Below are 22,979 nucleotides of genomic sequence, written 5' to 3' on the forward strand. Positions count from 1 at the left end.
TCACAGAGGTCTATAACTTTTAATTTTTGTAAATGCCCTGCTTATTGTTGAGTCTACTCGCATTCTTTCTCTTCAGGGCGCCATAGGTCACCCGGGAGACAAAGGACCAAGAGGACATGATGGTTTGCAGGTTTGTCTATTGTGCTTTGCAATCTTTACTATGTACAATGCACACGAATTTTTGAAGAGGACTGTTTGCATGCATTTGCTATTGGGGGAAGGACACAAGACACAAGATGTATTTTTGATGTTAAAGTAGACATGTTATGTAAGCCTTAGTAGGAAATAGTTTGGTTGAAGATGATGTGGGATTGTAGATTAAACTGTATTGCTGGTAATAGGTTTATAAATGTGTTTTTCTCTTTAACAGTTTGTTTGATTAATCAATGGGTGCATGTAAAGTAGAGAGTGTTAAGAGTCTAAGGATCATTTGTGGTATAGATTTCATCAACGAACTATGATCATGCTAAACTCGTTTAATAAAGAAAAGAATTGGTTATAGTGATGGCACACCAAAAATCTGTTTAATGAATTTCCATTTGGAACTTATAATTTGAGCAGCCATTAAAGAATCACCCTAATTTCCAAAATCAGATTAAAATGTGCAAATTTCCCGAGATAAAAAGTTAAGTACCTGAACTTCACACACAATTTACTGGCGTTTGTGTTTCCATCATAAAAAGTAAAATAAATTCAAGGATTTAGCACGTTATGGTTAGATTCAGTTTGTTTCTTGCAAATTAAAAACTATTTGATTCTGTTGTTAGATTTTACAGTCAAAATGTCTAGAAATAGCTGTCTTAGCGTTGTAACTTGGCCTATTTTTTCTCTTTGAGTCATGTTAAAGGGCCCCTTTCCAGCTAAAACGTTTTATTCATGCTTATTTACCTAAAAACTACTTTTGCATGAACTATTCTCTATAATACTATTTTCATTGCAAAATTACGATTATTCTTCAAGCCATTAGGTCAAAAATTTACTCTTTTCCAAATTTAACTGGAACATAGAAGAAGCGATTCATCATAATGTTGAGGTCTCACTCCTGTGAACAGCTTACGGGTTCATTAACCTTTTTATGCTTAAAGAACGTGCAGTAACTTCAAATGACAACCACCGCACCGCAACTCATAACCTTCTAGAGTGAAAAATTCCAATCACTTATTTCGTTATTTTAATTGGAATTTCAAATGCAAGCACTTCTAGCTGAGAAAGCTTTAAATAGAAATCAAAACCAAATAGGAAGTTCATTGCCAGCAGGTTAAATTCTCTAATATTAGCTAGTGAAAAGGGATTGCGAGTTTTTGCTAGAGGGGCCATTTGAGAAGTACTATGAATCATGCCTATATGTATGTGTCGTTAATGTTTTAATCCCTCATTTTCTATTTTGGCTCATTTTCTCATTTACAGGGTGAGCAGGGCAGCGAAGGGAAACCTGGAATTCCCGGTCCAAAAGGAGAAGCTGTAAGAGCTTTATAAAATCACTGCCTTCTCTCAAATATACTATTCATTTTTTCAAATCCATTAAACCATGTTTAACCTAAACCATGATCTTCTCTTCAGTATTATTTTCTTGTGTTCATGTCTAAGAGAAAACACAGATCACATCTTTCTTGCATTTATTTACTTCCTTTTGGTCATTTTTGTTTATTTGCCTTATTTAATACGAGAATAATTTATTAACCGTGACGTAGTCAGTGTAACAATTTCTGCTACATATGCACTTCTGCTAATTTTTTTCTGCTGTTTTTTGTGTTCAACTTTCTTTGATATTTCTTGCCTAAACATTGCTAAGGGAAAGAATGGTGCAGACGGAAAAGATGGAATAGCTGGAATGCCAGGGCAACAGGTAAATAGGAAATTTCCTTTTTAGAAAATTCTGAATACCGTGTACTTTCTTCCTCCTGCCAACGATACTTCCCAAGAAAAGGCATTCTTTGCCGGGCCGGAGCCCAAAAGACATTAAGGTTCCACGGCTGGAGCCAGGGGAAGGTAATCCAACGATGCAGTAATTTTGAGGAAGACCATTTCATAACTTGACAAGAGTAGATAGTGTGAGAGTTTTTCAGTTCAAACTTTTGCTTTTTCCTAACAATGCGCATAGACTAAACCATAGATAATTTTTCTTGAATCGTATTTCTAAGAGTCTTAATTGAAAAGGTTCAAAGAAAACTCCGAGACAGATAAATAAGGCAAAATTACATCCGGGAAGAAATAAGGAGTTTTGTGAAGTCTGTGCTTGGCTTTGGTTGAGTGTCATTGATGCGAAGCTCTGACGTTCAATGCGATCAAATCGATCATTGCTGCCTTCTAATCTAGCTTTCATCTCTAAAAAGGCAGGGAAATACTAGTTTCAATTTAGGTATAGGCCATGATATGTTTAATTCGCGTATTAACGTTACAGGATTTCACCTTGAGATGATTTATCTATGAAATGGCATTTCCGCGTTGTTTTTTGCTGATTCAATCTCTGTTCTTTCTGCCAGGGGAAAAGAGGGGAGAAAGGCAAAAAGGGTGAAATTGGCCTTCGCGGTGACAAGGTATGTTCTTAATAGACAATTCATTACAGAATAGTCGCTACACCTACATGTATTTCTAATGATTACAAGGCAACGCTTCTCGTTAACTTATTTGGATTAAGCAACATTTCCAAATGAATTTATACCATGCCTAATTATTTTTCATCCTTAAATATGAAGAAAATTTAGATGCTTCTTCATGTTATTATATGGAAGATGTGGCTAAATTGATATACTTTTCCATATTCATAGTACATTTGAAATTCCCTTTGCTATTTTTCGAAATGACAAGAAATTTTCTCTCAAAGTGAATTTTTTTGGTGTATAGTGTATTTTCACAATGATCCGTGACACCCTTTTCCAATGCTTTCACTTGCAGATAAGTCCTGATGCTCCATTTTATTTTATCTAGGGAACAGTAGGCCCAAAAGGACCCCCAGGACCAGCTGGGAAGAATGGGAATGTGGTATGCAATTAAACAGCATTTTTTTTCGGAATGGCCACTCAGTCTAATCTAGCTACCTATTTCAAAGTCTGATATCTCTACATATGAACAAAGCTGCCATTGTTTCTTCAATGCTTTCTCTATTTCTAATTATTGAAAATATTCTTCAATTTTTTCGGAGATCATTTTCGTATGGACTTTAGAAGTAATAAAGTAATTTTTATTCCAGGGTCTTCCCGGCAAAGATGGGCTGCCAGGCCCTTCTGGCCCAAGAGGGCGTGACGTATGTATATTCAGTCTGTTTATTCAACACTCAAAGCACTATTCACCATTTCTTTAGGTATTTGATTTTAAAAAACATTTCATATATATGTCAACTTTATTCTTTAACAATACACAGTTTGGCAGTTTTTGTTTACCGTAAAAGCTTTATTGAGCCCTGGGAGGCTTGTCCATTTTTTCAGTCCTAGAGAGGGGTGTCAAAAGTGAGGCAGGTTTACTAGAGGGGGGCTTATTAATAATTCAATGTAAAAAATGTTATAAAAATACCTTTATGCATTTTTGTCATGAAAATATTATACAAATGTTCTCGAAAACCTTTGCTGGCAGCTTCGCAAGTTTCTTAAAATCAATCAATTGTAATGTCCTTGTCATCATCAGGGTCACCAGAAACATGGGCCGTATTTAAGGTACATGATCTTATCGTCATCACACCCGTCAAGAGACTCACTAAATGCGCATGTTTTCCTCTTTGAACTTTGGAGCCAAGAAGAGAGGCTTAATAGAGAGGGGGCTTATTTTAGAATTTTGCTTGGTAAAAGGGGCTTAATAGAGAGGGGTGCTAAAAACAGAGGTGGCTTAATATAGTTTTTACGGTATTTCTTTGCTACAGATTAGAACCCGCTACTCTCGGCATTTAAATCAAATCATATTGTTTTATAGGGTGTTGATGGAAAACCTGGTCAACATGGAACAAAAGGTAGCATGGGATTCCCTGTGAGTACATATATGATTCGTGAAATTGTATTTTTTAAATATTTGTTGCTCGCTCTGTTGGCAACCATCAGGTAGTCAGATAGTGACACCGTCTTTGAAAACGAAAATAAAGCATTGAACGTGAATAGCTATAAGGAACCCAGGTTAATGTACAATTCCTATAAAAATCCTTACTATACTTTTGCTTCTTTGCTAAGAGTATTTAGAAATTGAAGACCTTTGCAGTGTCCTGTTTCTTCACTGCTAAAGATTGTATTTTTGAAAATAATGCTGGTTTTGCACAAATTATGTACTGCTACATTTATGCGACAACAAAAGTCTGCTTAACAATTTAGTCAATTATACACATTGTTTATACAGAAAAATTAAGATAAGATTGCGACACCAAAATGGCCAAATCTTTTTCACAGCCCTTGTTTTGGGAAAGAATAAATGATGGTTGCTCCATTTCAAATTAATGTCTAATGGTTAGCTTGAGGTGCAATTCACTCTTGCACATGCCGTACAAGATTCAAACGAAGACAACAAAATTACCAGAAATTTTCTGATTAAATTATAGGATCTTCACCAAAAGTGTACGGGGTTTTTATGCAGTGAATAACCCCCCCCCCCCCTCCTTCAGGTTAGCTTAAATTTTCCAAAACATTTAATTATTTCTCAAGTGCCGAAAATCATGTACAGCTGTGGATAATGTCTTTAGAGAGGTACATGACTACTCTGGGTCAATGTTTTTCAATATGTTAATCATCTCAGGGTATTCCACTAACCATTCTCATGACAGATAATTTGTTTTGAATATGTCACCTTGATATCTATAAAGAATGGTATTTCTGTTATGAAAGTTGATTATTGCTGCAGGGCTTGGATGGAAGACCCGGCGAAGATGGCCCGAGAGGAGAAAGAGGTGAAAGAGTAAGTAGCAATCAAGCCCACTTCGAGTGAGAATGCGTTTTGCGATGAGCTTTCAAAATTCTAAATGAATGTTGAGGTGAAGGTATAATGAATTATAAAAAGGATTGTCTATGCAAAGTTCAATTAGTAGTCATGTCCAATTTGATTTAGGTTACAGAAATTGCAAGTATATGTGTAACATAGACTTTACTTGAAAAGAGGCCGGCAGCCTCCATGTCGTTTATACTGAGTACTTAAAAGTACAGATTGAACGCAGGCTACCTGCACTGAGCGTTATTTAATTTTGACGCTATTGAAAAATCAAGCAGACTTTTGCACCGTGTTTTAGAAGCTAAAATGGCAAAACCTTACTGTTTTGTTCATAGGCCCTAGACGCATCGAAGAAGATTTCAAGAAAAACTTCTGACACACTTAATCTCTATTGTTCGTAGAGAAAAGGGATTAAGCTTGTTAGTAAACAAATGCTGATTTTCCAGTGCAGCCACCCAAATTGTCACTGAAACAAATTCACTAACCCCTCAAAGGTTCTGTCGTCCTGCCCAGAGCAGAACGAACTCTGGAATACGGAAATTATTAGCAATCAACGCATTTTTCTGGCGCCACAGAATACCCAAGTCAAAGCGTTCTATGTTTTAAACCACTTTACATTAACCAAACAGCAAACAACCATTTTACACACCAACTGCAGCGCGCTCGAATTTCCAAGCGAAAAGCGGATTCTCTTTGTCAAACTTGAAAAAGTTTTCTCAATTTTCCACTTTGACAAAGATAATGAATTTAATGTCAGAAATCAGTGCGTTCAGGGCCATAGATATGTTCTGAGCATTTGAAAATGATAATTTTTCCATCCCCTATATTTCAGCTAGAATTCTAGAATCTTCTTTGCTCTTTTTAGAATCTGCTCAGGAAAATATTCTACGACAGTGTTTTTAGCTTGCTCTGTTTGATAACTGGGCAGCTGATTTCACCCTTTACTTTTTTAGGGGCTGCCAGGCGATCCTGGTGCTGATGGGGCTCCCTGTAGCAAAGGAGATGTGGTATGACTTTCAAAGTATTTTCTTCATTTTAGGGTTGTGTTTACACTGCTTCATATTAAATCACCATTTACCCTTTACCCGACCTCACTCTAGCTACAAAATTGCCTAAAAATTTCTTGTCTTGCTTAAAAATGTCGCTGTTATCATTTAATAAGTGGTCTTTTCTCCCAGACCATCCTTCGTTTACTATCTTCTACCAATCATAAACACTTAAATATGAGTATTTATTGCAACTTTACCCCACCTTTATAAATTATTTTTATGTTCAAATTAGAAGAATGTAATAAGCTTATGTTTAAGGCATTGGTCTTTTATTTGCAGCACACAAATATATCAATTTTTCATATTATTGATGGAATTATTAAGTTCTTGTCCAATTTAGCTAAGGCGTTAGCTGCACGAAGACGTAATTTTCGTCGAACAGATAATCAATTGATATTCTAATTGAGAAGGTTTACTTCCGTTTATTTCCAGGGACCACGTGGATTTAGTGGTGAGGCAGGACCTCCTGGACCACCAGGTGCTCAGGTTAAATCTTGTCCATGTAGTTTTGTCTCTTTCTTTATTTAATAAACATTTCTTTTCAATCAATCTGCAAGATAGCTCAATTTATTTGATTTCTTATTGATTCAGAACTAAAGACCTTCACATTTGCAACCCTTAAAAACCATTTCTTGCTTTAACCTATGCTATGGCTTTTTCCAATCACAACTATCCTAAAAGTTATAGGACTTTTTTTGGAATTTAAATATGCTGCCAGTTAGTAATATTTCTGGTAGGGGGGGTGCATTATTTCTGCAATGGCAGAATCGGCATTATGTAACAGGCATTATTTCTCACCAGCTTGAGAAGAAATGGCAGAATCGAATACATTAAAATCCAATACTTATTAGCTTGATAACTTCTAATTTATTTAAGGATCTGAAGGTGGCTTCTTTGAAATAATCAAAATTAATTAATAGTCAGCCAACTTTTCAAAGCCAAAAAACCATGATTAAGTATTTGTTGCTGATTCAGCGCAGAATTGTTATATCTTCCTTGTCAGCTTACTCTTTACCATTTCATACTAGAAAGTAAATCATTATTTTAAAAAATGTTTTATTTAAAACCCCACGAAATTGAATCTTCTGAAAATTAAACATATTTTCTACTCTGGTTGCAATGTTTAGAAAATTTTTTGAATTCTCTGTTTTTTGAGTGTTCAATTCCGAACCAGTTTTGGGTATTTAGAACTTCCAAATATACAACGAATATGCAAAAGTTTTGCATATTATTATTTGTTAATAGAAATGGTGTTTCAAAGCATTCTCCGATCTTTATTTTGCTCCAATGTGAATTTTATGGTTTAAGGACCATTAAAAGGTTAGGCAATCAGAAGCTTTTGTTGGCTTTTGAAATGTGTTGGAATAAAACAGCTACCGCACATCCTTCCAAGATACATACTTCAATTTTCTATTGAATAGACCATTAGCTGATAACTTTAGTTTTGTTTTTAGGGACCCCCTGGTGAAACTGGAAGACCTGGCAATCCAGGCCAAAAAGGAAATGACGTATGCAAAATCTTTTCCTCTTATGTTTTTATTTATACCTACCTGCTCAACTACTGGAAGTGGATGCTTTTCATTCATAGTTCTCGGCTTGTACCAAACTTGTTTCTTGCTATCATTGAAAAATTTGGTCGAGCTACATATTTTTCTAAACAATGCAGGAGCGTAGTTTAGAAGTATGTTCCAACCCCTTGATGCAGACATCTTTATTCCACCTCCTTTTTTCAAGTATTTGACATGTGCTGATTCTTAACCTTTGGTGCTGATTCTTTATTTCAAAAGCTTCCTTGTGGTTGTAGTTTGCAAAGATTTCTGACCATAACTGTAGCTACAAATTTTCTATAACTTCATACCATATTTTTCTGTGATTTTTTATGAAGGTATCATGCTTGTTATTAAAACTGTCGCATTATGCCCTGTGTATCTCTCGTTAGGGTCCACGTGGTCCAGCTGGAACTCCTGGTGCAACTGGAATCCCTGGCATCATTGTGAGTTGATTCATTATTTTTAGATTTTGCCTCTTAGTTTTTGAATGATTTCCGTTTTAGGGTATTTTTAAGCATGGTTACATAAGCATTTAGTTCGGTTATGTTATCCTCTCTTTGCTATAATACTTGCAGAAAGTACATGGAAAACCTAAGCAGTAAAAATTATCGATCTATTTAAATTCATATTTGCAGAATCAGCTTTTTTGTCCACTCTCCCCCAAAGCAATGCTGGAATTTAACCACAGCTATTCTAGCTTCAAAATTACAAGTCTCGTTTAAATAGTTTAATTTTATGCAGTATAAATTCAACAGTGTTTATAAGGAGGAAGAGAAACTGCTAATACGAATGACAAAAATGGTTTTGGTGTTCGAAGATTTTCGACAAGCCTTGTAAGGAGAATGAATATAACACATTTTAACGATTTATGCAGCTTTGATTTATTGTTACCTTCTCTTTAAGTTATTTATCTAATTTGCTATTTTATTTCAACTCATCTTGTTTAAACGCTCAATTCCTTAAAATACAGGGATTGAAAGGCTCTACTGGTCCCCAAGGATTGCATGGCCAAAAGGGAGAAAAGGTTCATTTTTTGATTTTTTTTTGAAATGCAGTATGTACGTCCCTTTTTAAAACTGCAATCCTTCGTTGGTTAATTATTTCAGACCGAGAATTTGGTGTTGGGAGCAACGTGAACGTATATATACCTTGACTTCTTTAACAAGGTACATGCTCTTTCATTTCAGGGTGATACGGGAACAAAGGGAGAGCCAGGGAAATTTGGCCCGCCTGGACCAAAGGTGATATGACATCTTTAACTGATTTATTTGGCGAGTTTTTCAAGAAAGTTTACCAAAAGAGCGTAAATCAGAACAGCTCAAAACGAGGAGTGAATTTTCTGACTTATACTTGCGATTTATCTATGGTCAGTGTTTTTTATTGATCAGTTTTCATTGACATTCAGCTGAAAGACCATCATAAGGTTTAAGATTCAATGCTAGAAATTATCGTATTGAAAGCAATCGAATACTTGTTGCAGTCTTTTATTCTTTATGTATTATATACTATCTATTATTTTCATACCTTTGATGCACAGAAATTGGTTTTAATTGGGTAACGGTAACTTTCCTTGTACTTGCGTTTCTGACTGGCCAATTTCGATCCAAAGCTGAGTATACTTCTTCACGTCGCACTTTGGATCCTTCTTTTGATGCTTCATACTATGAAGAGTATCAGATAATAAGCTACAGCATGTCTAGAAATTTTCTTCAAAGCCATTTATAATTTTTCACGACCAGAAAATTTTTAGCTCGGTTTTTTTGTAAACTTTTGATGTCCTATGGGATAAAAACTGAGATTCGTTTTGCAGGGTGATGCTGGATCAACAGGCCAAGCAGGGCCAGTGGGTCTTGAAGGAGAAACGGTATTCTTTTCAAATTATCTGACCTCACTTGAAAACTACAGTTTAATAATGCCTTAAAATATGTTCAGAGAAAGTCCAACAATTGAGTGAAAAGGGTCATTTTTACTTATTACGAAATAAAATGAGAAGCAGAGTCAATACTGCTGTAAAATATGATGCTGTCAAGTTTAAAATAAGCGAATACCTATAAATACTTTCTCTATCCTTTATTATGAATGATTCTTTCGAATGTTGAACAAACAACATTGACAGCAATTATTATTTCAGGGAGCCAATGGAAGTCCCGGGCCAAGAGGATACCCAGGAGAGAATGGAGAAAAGGTAGCTTTATTGATCTTATTATAAAAAAATAAAACTTCTATTTTATAACCATTGTCGCGTGTGTCGTTGTAACTTTGCTGCATATTGTACATCGTTCATTGATATTCCAATTTAAGGCTGAATTGTACCTTTCTAAAAAGTTATAATATCCATTTGGTGTGTTCTTTATACTTCGAAACATGTTTATATTCCAAGCTTAATGATGACCATATTCCACCAAGGAGCCCATGCAAGTGCAATAAACATTATTGTACGTCATATCGACCAAGAGTCGCTGTACATTTGTGTTTGGCAAAGAAAAGTTTCATGAACTACAATCCTGGACAAAAATAACTATAGTCCCCCATCCCTCCTTCCATTCAATGTTGAATGCATGCTTTTAAAGAACAAATGCCAGAAATACTAAACTTACATTGATTTGGAGCATTCAATTTTCTTGGGACAACTTAAAGTAGAAATTTGCAAAAAATTGCCTCTACAATTTTATCCAGGATTTTCTGATATCGACCTAAATAGTTATTTTTTGCCTCGTTCCCAAGCAGAGATGATAATGTCGATTAATTTGCTACATCTTATAAAGGAGGAACTTCTGTTCTTATGCTGCCCTTGGGGATGCGTTGCTCTTGGCATTTTGCTTTTCTCTAAATGTTGACATTAAACTATATTTTTGCAAATCCATTTTTATCGAGAATCTCAGTTTTATGATCGTGCATGCTGGTATTACTCATTTTTATTTGTGTTGTTATCATCCAATAAGCGTAGCTCTGCCATAAGCGGCAGAAAATGTCTTTTTTTACGTACACTTATTGACAGTGCTCTATTTTTTTGCTTTAGGGTGATACTGGACCTAAGGTAAGTCCTGCTTGAATTTTCACCTCAAACATACCTGCATATTATGTTAAAACATTAGAAGTGGGGCTATAAAATTAGGATTACAACTAGTATCCCAGGGGTACATCGCAATTTCTCGTGACAATCTTGGTATCTACAATCTTGGACAGAGCTGTTGAGACACACCCCCAAATATGTGCCCGGCAGCATACATGTATAGTCCAACTTCTATTGTATCCCCTCCCCCATCCAAAGTTTGAGCGTTTGGTTCTTAGTAGCAGACATATCAACATGGAACTGGGGAAGGGGGTATAAGATCTCAACACTGTCTGTCAAAGATTGTAGGATGTGTTCTTTTAAAATTCGTTTTAAAACCATGCTTGCAATTAATGTTTTACCAACATGGAGAAAATGTTGAGCAGTGCTCATCACCTTTTTGAAATTTTTATTCCTGGTTCTTTGAAATATTTTTTGTGGAATGATTTAGGCAAGTAATTGCAACTAAAGGTAAATGGATTTGTGGAAAATGTTTGGTGAGGGCACTTGTTATCACAGTTTATAAAAATGTTTTTGCCCTATTTCACAATCCATAACAGCCTTAAGCTCAATCGTAAGATGGAGGGGCTCATCATCAAAACGCAAAGAAAACTTGTTAGGTCTCTTCTTGTTAGGCAGAAGACAGTTTCATAATAATGATGTTGTAAACTTTTCTTCTATTATCTATATGTTCGTTCTTGTCTTTAGGGACCACCAGGGAAAGTGGTAAGTATTGAATACCACAACATCGAGTTGGCTAATTTAGCTTATTGATTGTACAGTACAGTACAGATACTTGTACTCGGGTTGTAGTCACACCAAATGTGGCTTGAAAACTTGTGAATGTAAACGAAATGTGGCTGTGAGCTAAGCTAAATTGAAGAGTTTTGCATCTTCTTTGGTTATATTTTTTATGCAACTGTAACCATAAGCGTGACTTTATACGGAGTGACTTTAAGTAGAGTCGGCTGTACCTGCAAGTGCGTGTGAAAGTTTTCACATCTGCAGCAACTGAAGAGATATACGGTCTAAAAGCTAAGACAGGATTATATTTCCGGTTCTGTGTTACTACACTTTAATCTTGTTATCATAGGTTTGAAGGTTTAACAAACCTTTTTACAACTTAGCTTAAACCTTACTCTAACCATTGGCCCTCATTCTTATGAAGTCTCTGGTGTTCTTATAGTGTAATCACCATTGCCAGAACTAACTGTAATTTTGATTCAAATACGTCACTTGTAAGAAGATTTGTCTAGCAATGGTTTTCTTGGTGCTTGCAGAAGCACACGATGATCCCTCAGATTAAAAAGCTGAAGGGGCCTGTCATACCGTGTTATTTATATTTTTCGAATAACGTACAACTTTCTTTAACTTGGTACCACCTACTTTGTTGCGACAACAAAGTCAATTTGACCAAAAAAGATACTTGTACAGCAACGAAAAATGTCTTTTACATTATTTTTTTAAATTTTGTCCCTAATAAAATCAAATTAAAAAAATTCATAAGTCATCAGTCCCGCAGATCTGCGGTTTCCGTTTCAGTAAACCACTTTCTATCTCATTTACAGACAAGACTGGAGTTTTTCTCATCTTGTGATTAAAATAGCATTATCAGCTTTGTCACTTTATCATGTTATACTGTAGTGACAACTATAAACTCTATTCTAATCCACTGCTTATCTTGATCTACAGGGATACCGTGGGAGCCAGGTATGCTATTTTTGACTTGATAATCTATTTGAAGTCACTCGAGTGTCGTCAATATTTCTTTATCTTTTTCCTTGTTAATAATAAGCTTTGCCCTCGGACAATATACGCTTTGTGATGATCAAAATGACAATGGAAGTAAATATCCTCTTTTTTAAAAGTGGCCAGAGTCTGCATTCGATACTTTAGTATTCCAGCTTCTTGGACAACCAGCTAATCACATTAATGTAAATCAGGGAATTTTGAAGACTCTAAACTTTCGCTTTTATAAGAATAATGTTAATAAAAACTCAGAATAATCCCATTTTCAAGATTATTATAAGGAAATTGCTCAGCAAAAGATTTGAAAATGGTTTCTGTTCGTGGGCGGGCGATGTTCCCCTAAAACCATAAGAGGTTTGAAAATGATAGAAAATGCTTTAAGAATGTACTTATTCATGCACAAAACGCAAAATTCAGGGTATTCTCATAAAAAAGCGAGTTCAACTATTTTGTATTTTTTGCTGGATGTCAGCTATTCGTTTTCTATTGGGAACTACTTTATAGAAGAATATTTCAAAATATAAAATGCCTCCTCCAGAAGCATGCACTGTCTCGAAAATCTTGGAAATGTTAGATTATCATAAAAAACTGCCAGACGTGTTCTCACAATGAGAAAAACCTAGCATCGGATGTTTTCTACGTTTGACGCGCAAAATTCTGATCGAAAACTGCGCATTTCGAATAATTTCGAAAAAAATGCTTTAGATGTTCACTTTGGTGTCATAGGCTGTATTGTTTCGAATACCTCAAACTTATTCATTCATTTTTTAATTTATCCGCGATATACATTCAGTGCTAGTTCCAGTTACAACTAAGAAAGTTATTATCCTAATTATAACTAACAGCAACATATATGGAGCAAATATGAAAAAATTAACAATTTAAAAAAAAGTACAGTTCTTCCATTTATTCATGAGCATCCATGAATTCGTGAGCAATCCATAGAGTAGATTGTAAGCTTAAATATGCTAATGATCTTTGTTTTTTCTCGTTTTTGTTACCTAAAATTAGCCACTGAGCCTTTTTATAAGCTCCACTCATCGAAATTTATTCTTTCTCGTCAGGGCAATCGTGGAAGACCGGTTAGTTAAACTTTCTTTGATGAAATGGATCCGAATGTAGTAATAACAGTATCCTATTTAACATACTTTCTCTGCCAAATTTCATGTTAAGCATTTCCAGTCCTATTCTACTCATTGACTGTGAGAGGAATCGTCATAGCATTATTATTATTGTTTCAATTATTTTATTTTCACTAACTCGATTTGTATATTCAAATCTTTGCTTAATGCTATCTAGAAAACGAGTTCTTGCGAATTCGTAAATCTTGATCAAATTTTTGTCCAACACCTTTCTTATTTGAATATCCAACTTATTTGTTGCTTGCTTTATTCACGTTCTTATGTATCGTTGACACAACGCTCAATAAAATTTTATTTTCATTGTTCCAGGGCCCACCTGGTCCACCTGTGAGTATTTATTCTGCATTATCTACCCTCTTTAACCTCTTCAGTCTACCATTTCTAAAGCTGCGCCAGATTTGAAGGCATGAAAATCCTCAAATTATTTCTTTTATGATGTCGATTCAATGCCCCGTATGGGAAAATGTGATGCGATTTCAACATCAATGCACGTGGTACTGATTTCCTAAAAAACACATACCTAGACAACGTCTAAATTTGTTTTGAATTTCTAAAAGATACTTCATCTCTGGTGAACAAGATCCAAACTGGCAAGCGATTTTGCAGCTTCATATTTGTAAGCATCCGCAGTTTAGTCCTTTCGCAGCGAAACTTTTCGCTTCAGGAAAAGTTGAAGCCTATGCGCAATACAATTTCAAGCAATCAGAAAACAAATTGTCCTAACAAATAGCAACTTTTTTGCACTGGCAATCTGTTTGTTAAAATGACCTAGCGCCGAAATTTGTAAAGAAATCTAAAATACCGACGTAGCAAATTACATTACATTACGTGGTATTTTGCGTGCAATACCCGTATACCTTAATCACAGACTCAACGGTAGGCTTAATTGTTTGAGCTAATTGTACAAAACAGTTAGCATTTCCTGTTATCATTTGTTAAAAATGGTGAGCTTCAGATGCACTTTCTAATGATTTTGATTTTATGTTTTTTTCATTTTTCAGGGACCCCCAGGTCCATGGGTAAGTTGATTTGCAGATCTTTGAGTAGCGATTTTTCCTTCCAACATTTTACAGTTTAGCATCGTGTTTATCGTGTAGTAGCTTAAGATCATCGAACATTGTATTAGTATTCATTTTCAAATGTGTTTACATTCGCGTACCGTATGTGGAGTATATACGTATGGGCCTGGCGTTTTAACTTGCTACGATGTGGGAATGCCTTTGCAGCAATTCGCTACAGCAGTGTTTCAGACATCTAAAAAACCCAATTCATACGACATACAATTAACCAAAATTAGGATTGATAAAACAAATGCAATAAGATTTCATTGCATTTGACAGTAGCAAAATATATAAAAACTGATTCAGCCATCCTCGGGAAACCGTAGCTGCATTTACGCTTTTCGCCAATTACCCGCAAAATGTAAGACAAAATATGGCTTCTGGTTTAAATCTACTCTCCTGGAGGAACAACTACAAATCGTTGTTATCAACAATCATCGATCATCGTGATCAAGGATCATCAATCATTATCGCGCCCATCACCCTAAACAATAATTTATCATTATTATCGTTGACAACACACAATAACTTAGTAATGCTTACGACGCTTTGATTTTGATTATTTTTTGGCTCTGTTTCACAAAAGTAGCAAGGCCTTTGTTTTTACTTGCAGCATGGAATGTCATCTGCGTATCGCTTTCCGGGAGGAGACGGATTTGCACACGGCTCGGCTTATTACAAGTCTAGCAATGGCAGACGACGAAGGTCGATTTTGAAAGAAGATGATGATATCAGCACATTGAAGGAGAAGGTGAAAATACTTGCCAGACATGTCCGCGAGTTGAAGAGTCCTTTGGGAAATAAGGAAAACCCAGCAAGAAGCTGTTTGGATTTGTTTCATTGTGGAAAGAAAGTTGAGGATGGTTGGTGCTTAGATATTGACATATATATTAGTGGCGTGGATAGAGAGCGGTCAGAGGGGGCCTAAAAACTCGCTTTAAAGCTAAACTGCTATCTTGTCGGAAAACTTCTGATTTTGTCGGAATTATAACCTGGCTTTTTATTCTTTATCTTAGTATTACATTTTGAGAGCAAAGATTTTAAAGCTGATTATAACATAAAAATATTTTATTTCAGTTTAGAGGTCGTTATGTTATGTTTAAATGCATGAAAAATAAATATATGCTTATTAGATTTTTGTCGGAAAATTTGAATTTCCCGTATTTTGATCCTAAACTGTAACAGAACTTTTAAAGATCAGGTGAACAGCAACATGCTGGGCGATTGATGTGCTTTAGGTTGATGCTACCTTTGTTGTTTATGAATAATTTACGTATTTCATTCCTGAAACAATATCTTGATTCTTTGGAGCTCCTCCACGTTTGAAAACTAGGAATTTTTTAAAAGAGCCACTGTATATCCCGCTCATTCTCTAGAGAAAACAGTCGATAAAAAATCTCTAAGTGTACTTTTGGAGCCTTTGTAAGGTTATTGTCAGAAGTAAGGCAGGCTCTAGTCAGACCGTTCTTTAGATTCTTAGAAGCTTTGATGAAAAGACATAAATAAAGGCTCCAATCTGGCAATATGATATTTAAATGCAATAAGGCCAACTTATATTTCACTCTGGCATACCTGATTTGTAAAAATGAGCTTTTTGTCTTTGTAAAAGTATTGCCCTAGCATTTTGACCAACGTGTGTTACAGAAACGTTTAAATGAGTTTTAACGATAAATTGTTGAAGGTTACATTTATTCGCTTAACAATTTTAAATTTGTTTTAGGGTATTACTGGATCGACCCTAACCAAGGAAGCCCACGTGATGCCATCCTCGCTTTCTGTAATTTTACTGGTGGAGGGGAAACCTGCGTCAAGGCAGACGAAACTCACAGCGAGGTAGAATAAATCTTCTGTTTTACTCAATGTGTGAAACAAACACGATTTCTCCACAGTCTCTTTCTTGGCCTTTCTACCACAAACCCCAATCTGTTAAGGTATATCAGACCTTGAGTATAACAAGTATCAATTCCAATACATTGGATGAATGGATTTTCCTACAAGTCTTGCAGTAGATAAATAAAAGTTGCTTACAATCAATCTACCACCAACGGTTGACCAATCAAATTGCGCAGGGAGAATGTCACGTGAACAGTTTCTGCCTTTCTGTAAAGCGGCGAAATCCCAGCGCAGCGCCCAGTGGCTCAAAATGGAGATTGAAGTTGGAGGTTGAAGTTATGTCTTAGTCCCCGTCAAAGACTACGAATCGATCTATTGGTTCGAAATCATTGATATAGGTTATCTGGAATATTCGAACATCCCTTTTCGCACTTAATGTCTTCGGCAATGGTCCGAGTTTTCCTGTACACAGTTTTACGTGAGCAGTTCCCAATTCCTTTCATGCGCGCATGCTCTGATTAATTTGGTCTAAGTTACTTTTGGATTTGCTGAACATATGTGGAAACTTGTGGAAACGAAATTGTTCTCAGATGTCGTAACGCTCCAAACAAACAACCTTGGATAGTTGGTGTTGAGATTTTTATCACCCTCTCCCCCTCCTACTGTTACAGGTTAGGGTTAGCTGTAACTTATGAGTAGTCGTATTCGACAAAAAGCAAAAACTCGAAACTGACTCATGATCATAAGATAATTACAACAAAACACACTAAACAAAAGCAACATGAAGTAACATCGTAATGTTTTATAGATTAGCGTCCAGTTCTTTTACACCCCTCCCACCTACCCCCTATCCTCAGCGCTTTGCTGATATATCTGGAATTTGAAAGTCAATCAGTGGAGTCTTGAGAGGTCAGTATCTCGTGACAATGGCATGGCGAAACTGATTATAACAGTAGTGAAATTTCACATATGCCTGTGTGGGTATTTGCCAGCTGGAAAACATATCAACGCTTTCCTTATTGAAAAGATTCGTTTATTTCAGATTTCCAAAATTGAATGGCCACAAGCTAGCTCTCCAAGGTGGCTCAGTCAAACAAGAAATGGATCAAAGGTAGATACTTTTAAAATAAATCCGTATCGCAAATTTTGTTACAAAGCTTTTAGAGGCACTAACCACCGGTTGATGAGACCCTTGTACTCAAATATGACTATCGCCAGGTGATTACATTACAGTTGCTACCCCATTGGCGGGTTAGGAAGGAATATACAGACTTATCTTTATCATTAAGGTATATTATCAATGATTGGCAACCAAAATCTATTCAATGCCCCTCACTACACCAATTGAAGTCCTAATCGCTAGATCAGGATTTTCTATCAATGCCTTTGAACATTGTAGCGATAAAGCTAATAGAGTACCGAAGTGATGACGTCATTAAAATCTATTTTTAGAATTTTAAAATTTTGATTCCAGAACCTGGAAGAGCATCGTGAAATACCCCTAAATTTTTTATGACGTCACACTTCGGTACTCTATTGGCAGGTAGCCTGAAAACAGTAATCAATGCAGTTTTCGGTTAAAACTCCTATATTTGTAAAATGTTGCGCATGATATTCTCAAAATTTGATATCATTCACCTCGTGTAGTATGTTTATGAAGCATGGTTCTCACATCGCTAATAAAGGTCAAGCTAAGTGTCTCTTGATTAGAAAGAAGGCTTTTAAGCACTTTGAAGCGCTTCTGCATTATAGCAGATCATATTGAAGAAAGTTTGCTAACTCATCTAGACTTCTTATTGCCTTTAACACTCGCTATGACGAGTATCTCCTTGCTTGTATTATTTCACTTGACTTAATGTATTTCTCTTTGCGTTTAAGATTTCGTACAGCTCAGTAGGCCGAGTTCAGCTTACCTTTCTGAGACTGTTATCAGATCGCGTGAGGCAGAACTTCACATTGATTTCGCAAAAGCCTGTTCAGGAGCCGCCGAAGTTTCGGTTCTTGGAATGGGCGAATAATGGAAATGAGTATCCAAAAAGAAAAGTTCAAATTCTTTCCATTAAATGCAAGGTAATATCAGTTTTTAAGGATAACCTGAAGCATCTTCTCAGAGGTTTTGCGCCTCTATCTTCTTACAAAGCTTTCTCTTTCTTTGATGCTTTTTGTTTTCATAGAACACCTGTCAGAGTCAAAGAATATAATATAGTATAATATAATAAAATATAATATAATATAATATAATATAATATAATATAATATAATATAATATAATATAATATAATATAATATAATATAATATAATATAATATAATATAATATAATATAATATAATATAATATAATATAATATAATATAATATAATATAATATAATATAATATAATATAATTTAATATGACATGATATGATATGATATGATATGATATATGATATATGATATATGATATATGATATGTGATATATGATATATGATAATGGTACCTCATGACCTTTGAAAACCATGTTGTTCAGCAATTTTATCCAACAGCTATGACCCATTGTTCATATTTTCAACAATGTTGGTACTATTTGATTATTGTTACTTGTAGGCTTAACATGACCGATTCTTTTCATCGTTTTGATCTCTTTTAGAATACAAAATCAGGCAAATGCGAGTCTATAATGGAGTTTTCTTCTAACGAGCCCGACAACCTTCCGATTGTGGACTTCAGTCCTGACCTAACTCATTCAAGCTCTGATGTCGTTGCGACTGCAAAGTTCCCCAGTACCAATGCTCACAAAACTGAAATTTCTGGTTTTCGAACTGGAGCAATCTGTTTTTCGTAATGCTGGTTTTTCAGGCACAGGGCCTATGACCAAGACCTACTGAAGGATCCGAAGCATCCTATGAAATGGAGCAAATGAAACATTTCGCGTTTGAAAAACCTAGATTGTGGTCATTAGAGGGGATTCGCATATCGCTTAAATCATTAGAGGATTTTGCACGTAGTTTGAATAAGGGTCTGCAGTTTTTGTTTATGCTATCTACGTTTTTAAAGCAAGCAGAGAATTCGCTAGTATTCAGAAATCGATTTGGTATTTCTTCAAATTTTTTATGCAAAACGATGTATTCATCCCACTAAACTTTCCGTCTCCATTTGCCAATTAAGAGTGTTTCAAACGAAATTCCAAAAAGTAGTATTAAGAACTGAATTATCAAAACAAGAAACTTTTGTCATTAAACAGTAATTTTACCTGAAAGATTGTGTCAAACCTCTGAAAAGGTGGTAATGCAAATCACTAAACAACCCAAAGTAGGCCTTTCACGTATATACCAATCATGAGACTACATAATAATGTTTGAATACAGCAGCTGCATTACACTCTGAAAATTTGAAAATCCTCCTCAGTTATGCTTCCAAATCTCAAGGTTTGACAATAAAAGAATTATTGTGACACAAATGGTTTTTTATTAATAGAGATGGTTACATTTCTGGTATACCAGTATGCCCTTCACCTTGCTACTTTCTGTACCAAGTCTGAGGCATGTTTTCGCTGGTAATTTTAAAAGACTTGACACGGTTCCTTTTTTACCTTTCCAGGGTTATTCGATGCAAACACTTTTAACTTGTTATATAACTAATACTTCATTGCTTTAAATATTTTTAAATTTCATTTAGAATGGATCAGGAATAGTTTTTTTATTTTTTTATGAAATAATTTTTTTATACTTTTGTTAAAGCGTAAGCATAGTGGGACGAAAATATCTATAACTTCCATTTAGATTATTTGAATTAGATTTTGAGCTTGTCAACTCTGTAATTTTAGCAAATCGTTCAAGTAAGGACGCTTATTTAATAAAACTATGTATTCTATTTTATGCAACGTATTACTCAAACAATGTATTACTAAAACTGCAATGGGGAAATCTTCAGACAGGTGAAAAAAGGGTAGCACTTGGTACAACTGTATCGGAATATATGTAGCATAGAATGTGTTTAGAGGGAGGTATACAAATGCAGCCAGAGGGGCATGTCTATGATTAATGTAGCAATCACATTGCAGTTGCTTCGATATTGATCAGCAAAATGGCATTTTACATGAGCTAATTTTTTGTATTTACGATAATATGGAACAAACCTTATTTTTGGCTCACATTTAGCTGTTGTGAAACAAATTTCATTGCAAATTTAGTATTGCAAATTGTAACCCGAGTAGTCTAGTACACGAATAATGGAAGTCGTTCTACCTTTCAAACATTTTTCGTCTGATAATGTTTCTCGCGCGTCTTCTATAGCAAACGAGCGAAAACTTAATAGTCTAAGTGCCAAATACAAAAACAAATCAACTTCAATTGGAATTCTGCTTAATTTCAATATTTCGAAAGAATTGAAAAATTTTGAAGTGAACAAGGTCAATGTCATGATTAAAGTTCTTCTAGCTTTTACTGTCACGCGCTATGGCACCTTCGTATCTTCTTGTTCCTCTCCAAATGCAGATACGTATTCTAGACGAGCGATTTCATTTTCCAGAATTTCATTCTCCTGTCTCAGTTTTTCAATTTCACTCTTGTGTCGCGAATTGGTCTTCTCCAGGTTGTCAATGTAATGGCATGCTGATTTCAAGACCAGGCATCGTGGAACCTTATCCGCGCGTTCTCCGTAGACGTATCGCGGGATCGACTGCCGCAGAAGTTCAAATTTCCCTGAGATTAGCTTTCGTCTTCTTCTTTCAAGGGCATTGTGGTAGTCTCGAGAGCTGCTATCCTGGTATCTTGCTTTGCATTGTATACTGTCAGTAATACCGTCCATCTTTCGGGCAACTTCTAACCAACTCAACAGGCCACACTAGCTCTCTTGCAACCCAGGCACGTTTTTGTACCAGTCGAACTTTCTACACGTGGCAGTCGCAGGAGAGTTAAGCAGTGCTAGACAGCATTGTATGATCTGAATATCTTTGCATAGTTTCTAGCATACACTTGTACCCTGGTTTTCTAAAATAACTGTCTTTGCATTCTATTTGCTGAATTTCGAAGTTAAAATGTTGCGAATGATTGCAGTAGTATAGAGCAGCGTTCTGCATTGTGATATGATTGCCTGAGGTGTGATCACACTCTCGTTTCTTTCACATCTGCATAGAATTCTTTTGTTCCTGCAAGCCACATTTTGGAAATTTCGTTTTACTCGCTGGTGTCGTACTCATGGGTCCCCTCTTTACAGCTATTCAAGGTCTTGTAATAACGGAGGGTTTTTTACAAATTATGAGCGCTCTGGTGAACATACTATGTCGTATGTGGTAGGCCCATACTCTGCGATCCACGACACGTAGCGAGGGACACACTGCAATTGAGAAGGTAAACGTTTAACCTAGAGATTAGCTCTTTAAATGTTTATGCTGTTTCTAATATATTCTTTTCAGCAAGATAACTCCCATTCCTTCCTCTGTCGAACTGGCAATAACAAAAAGCCAATCTGTGATAGCGGGTGCCCTAATTTTCGGAATATTCTTTGAATACGATGTTATCCTGTATGTAGCTTCTTTACTACCGAGAACCGAGTGCACATGACTAAGATGCTCTGAACCTTACCCAACTTCCCATAATAACTCTATACAATATACCCAAGACTTTTTTTTCTGCAAATCAAAATCCAAACTCAGAAATGTAGAATGAATTGGGAGTGTAGCTACATGCTAACCAGAAGTCTCTTTATTTTGGCAGGAAGGTAAACCCTCTCTTGACTGGTTTATGCAATTCTCCATACATGGCAGCCTGAAATGGAACCTGACCCGGTTACCGCATGTCCAGTCGGCCCTCTTGTGCTTTACTAACATCATAGCACGAACATTAGAAGGTGAAGCGCGCAAATTTTTCTAGTAAGTTTTCTGCTTCTTAGTAGAAAAGCAATTTTGTCATTTCAACCCTTATTTAAAAACAAAAACTTGACTAGCGAGACATTCCTTTCTCACGAGGAAACAAACAATAAGCTATTTTTTAGACTTGAGCAATAGAAAAGGGGCAGCTTTAAAATGGAAGATAACCCCCCCCCTTCCCTTTTCTGAGTATGACATACACGGCTTCAGAGTGCTCACTTTGTTTTTTGTAAGTTAGAAATATACTAACTTACTTTCCTACGATACAGACTTGCCTTCCTATGACACAAATTACAGCCCAAGGATACAGTGATAATTCCTAGGATGCTGACTTACTTCCTATTGCTCAGACGTACCTTCTAATAACAAAACTTTCTTTTCGAAGATACAGTGCTAATTCTGAGGGTGCTCACTTACTTTTGTATTATAGTGACTTGCCTTTCTAGTAAAATTACTGACTTTTCTAGGATACTTTATTCCTAGGATACTGAATAACTTTTCTGGTATACTGATTTGCCTTCCTTTGACACTGAGTAACTTTCCTTGGAAAGAGAAATATTTCCTACGATACTGACTTAATTTTATACGATACAGATTTACATTTTTTGTAGGCTGACCTATCTTCTTATGACACTGACTTAATTTCCTAGGATACAAAGTTACTTGCTAAAACGCTGACTTCCTTTTTTAGGATACTGACTTGCTTTCCTTTTATGCTGACCTACTTTCCTTTTATGCTGACCTACTTTCCTTTTATGCTGACCTGATTTCCTTTTACACTGACTTGCTTTCCTAT

General features: G+C 35.7%; 2 protein-coding genes across 2 annotated transcripts in view; one reads left to right on the forward strand and one right to left on the reverse strand.

Moving 5' to 3' along the window:
- Positions 1 to 20,005, forward strand: part of LOC135693314 (uncharacterized) — a 61,770-nt gene extending 41,765 nt beyond the window's left edge. The window contains exons 44-70 of the mRNA XM_065211756.2: positions 77 to 130; positions 1,408 to 1,461; positions 1,793 to 1,846; positions 2,484 to 2,537; positions 2,929 to 2,982; positions 3,191 to 3,244; positions 3,904 to 3,957; positions 4,816 to 4,869; positions 5,853 to 5,906; positions 6,381 to 6,434; positions 7,403 to 7,456; positions 7,888 to 7,941; positions 8,469 to 8,522; positions 8,686 to 8,739; positions 9,309 to 9,362; positions 9,630 to 9,683; positions 10,518 to 10,535; positions 11,259 to 11,276; positions 12,243 to 12,260; positions 13,364 to 13,381; positions 13,751 to 13,768; positions 14,443 to 14,460; positions 15,116 to 15,365; positions 16,223 to 16,335; positions 17,378 to 17,446; positions 18,214 to 18,405; positions 18,965 to 20,005. Of these exons, the coding sequence (XP_065067828.2) occupies positions 77 to 130; positions 1,408 to 1,461; positions 1,793 to 1,846; positions 2,484 to 2,537; positions 2,929 to 2,982; positions 3,191 to 3,244; positions 3,904 to 3,957; positions 4,816 to 4,869; positions 5,853 to 5,906; positions 6,381 to 6,434; positions 7,403 to 7,456; positions 7,888 to 7,941; positions 8,469 to 8,522; positions 8,686 to 8,739; positions 9,309 to 9,362; positions 9,630 to 9,683; positions 10,518 to 10,535; positions 11,259 to 11,276; positions 12,243 to 12,260; positions 13,364 to 13,381; positions 13,751 to 13,768; positions 14,443 to 14,460; positions 15,116 to 15,365; positions 16,223 to 16,335; positions 17,378 to 17,446; positions 18,214 to 18,405; positions 18,965 to 19,159 (1,791 nt within the window). The 3' untranslated portion in view covers positions 19,160 to 20,005. The remainder of the gene's footprint in view (positions 1 to 76; positions 131 to 1,407; positions 1,462 to 1,792; positions 1,847 to 2,483; positions 2,538 to 2,928; positions 2,983 to 3,190; positions 3,245 to 3,903; positions 3,958 to 4,815; positions 4,870 to 5,852; positions 5,907 to 6,380; positions 6,435 to 7,402; positions 7,457 to 7,887; positions 7,942 to 8,468; positions 8,523 to 8,685; positions 8,740 to 9,308; positions 9,363 to 9,629; positions 9,684 to 10,517; positions 10,536 to 11,258; positions 11,277 to 12,242; positions 12,261 to 13,363; positions 13,382 to 13,750; positions 13,769 to 14,442; positions 14,461 to 15,115; positions 15,366 to 16,222; positions 16,336 to 17,377; positions 17,447 to 18,213; positions 18,406 to 18,964) is intronic.
- Positions 19,166 to 21,934, reverse strand: LOC148958980 (protein max-like). Its single transcript, XM_089111577.1, has one exon. It carries the CDS (start codon positions 21,121 to 21,123, stop codon positions 20,770 to 20,772), a length of 354 nt encoding a protein of 117 aa, XP_088967703.1. The 5' UTR covers positions 21,124 to 21,934; the 3' UTR covers positions 19,166 to 20,769.
- Between the last annotated feature and the right edge of the window lie 1,045 nt (positions 21,935 to 22,979).

Source organism: Rhopilema esculentum, chromosome 11 (genome assembly GCF_057945365.1).
Source record: "Rhopilema esculentum isolate cy_ngs chromosome 11, ASM5794536v1, whole genome shotgun sequence".
Classification (NCBI taxonomy): Eukaryota; Metazoa; Cnidaria; class Scyphozoa; order Rhizostomeae; family Rhizostomatidae; genus Rhopilema; species Rhopilema esculentum.

Bases quoted from the DNA above. Each gene is read 5' to 3' on its own strand.
- LOC148958980 (XM_089111577.1), bottom strand. From the start codon at position 21,123: ATGGACGGTATTACTGACAGTATACAATGCAAAGCAAGATACCAGGAT.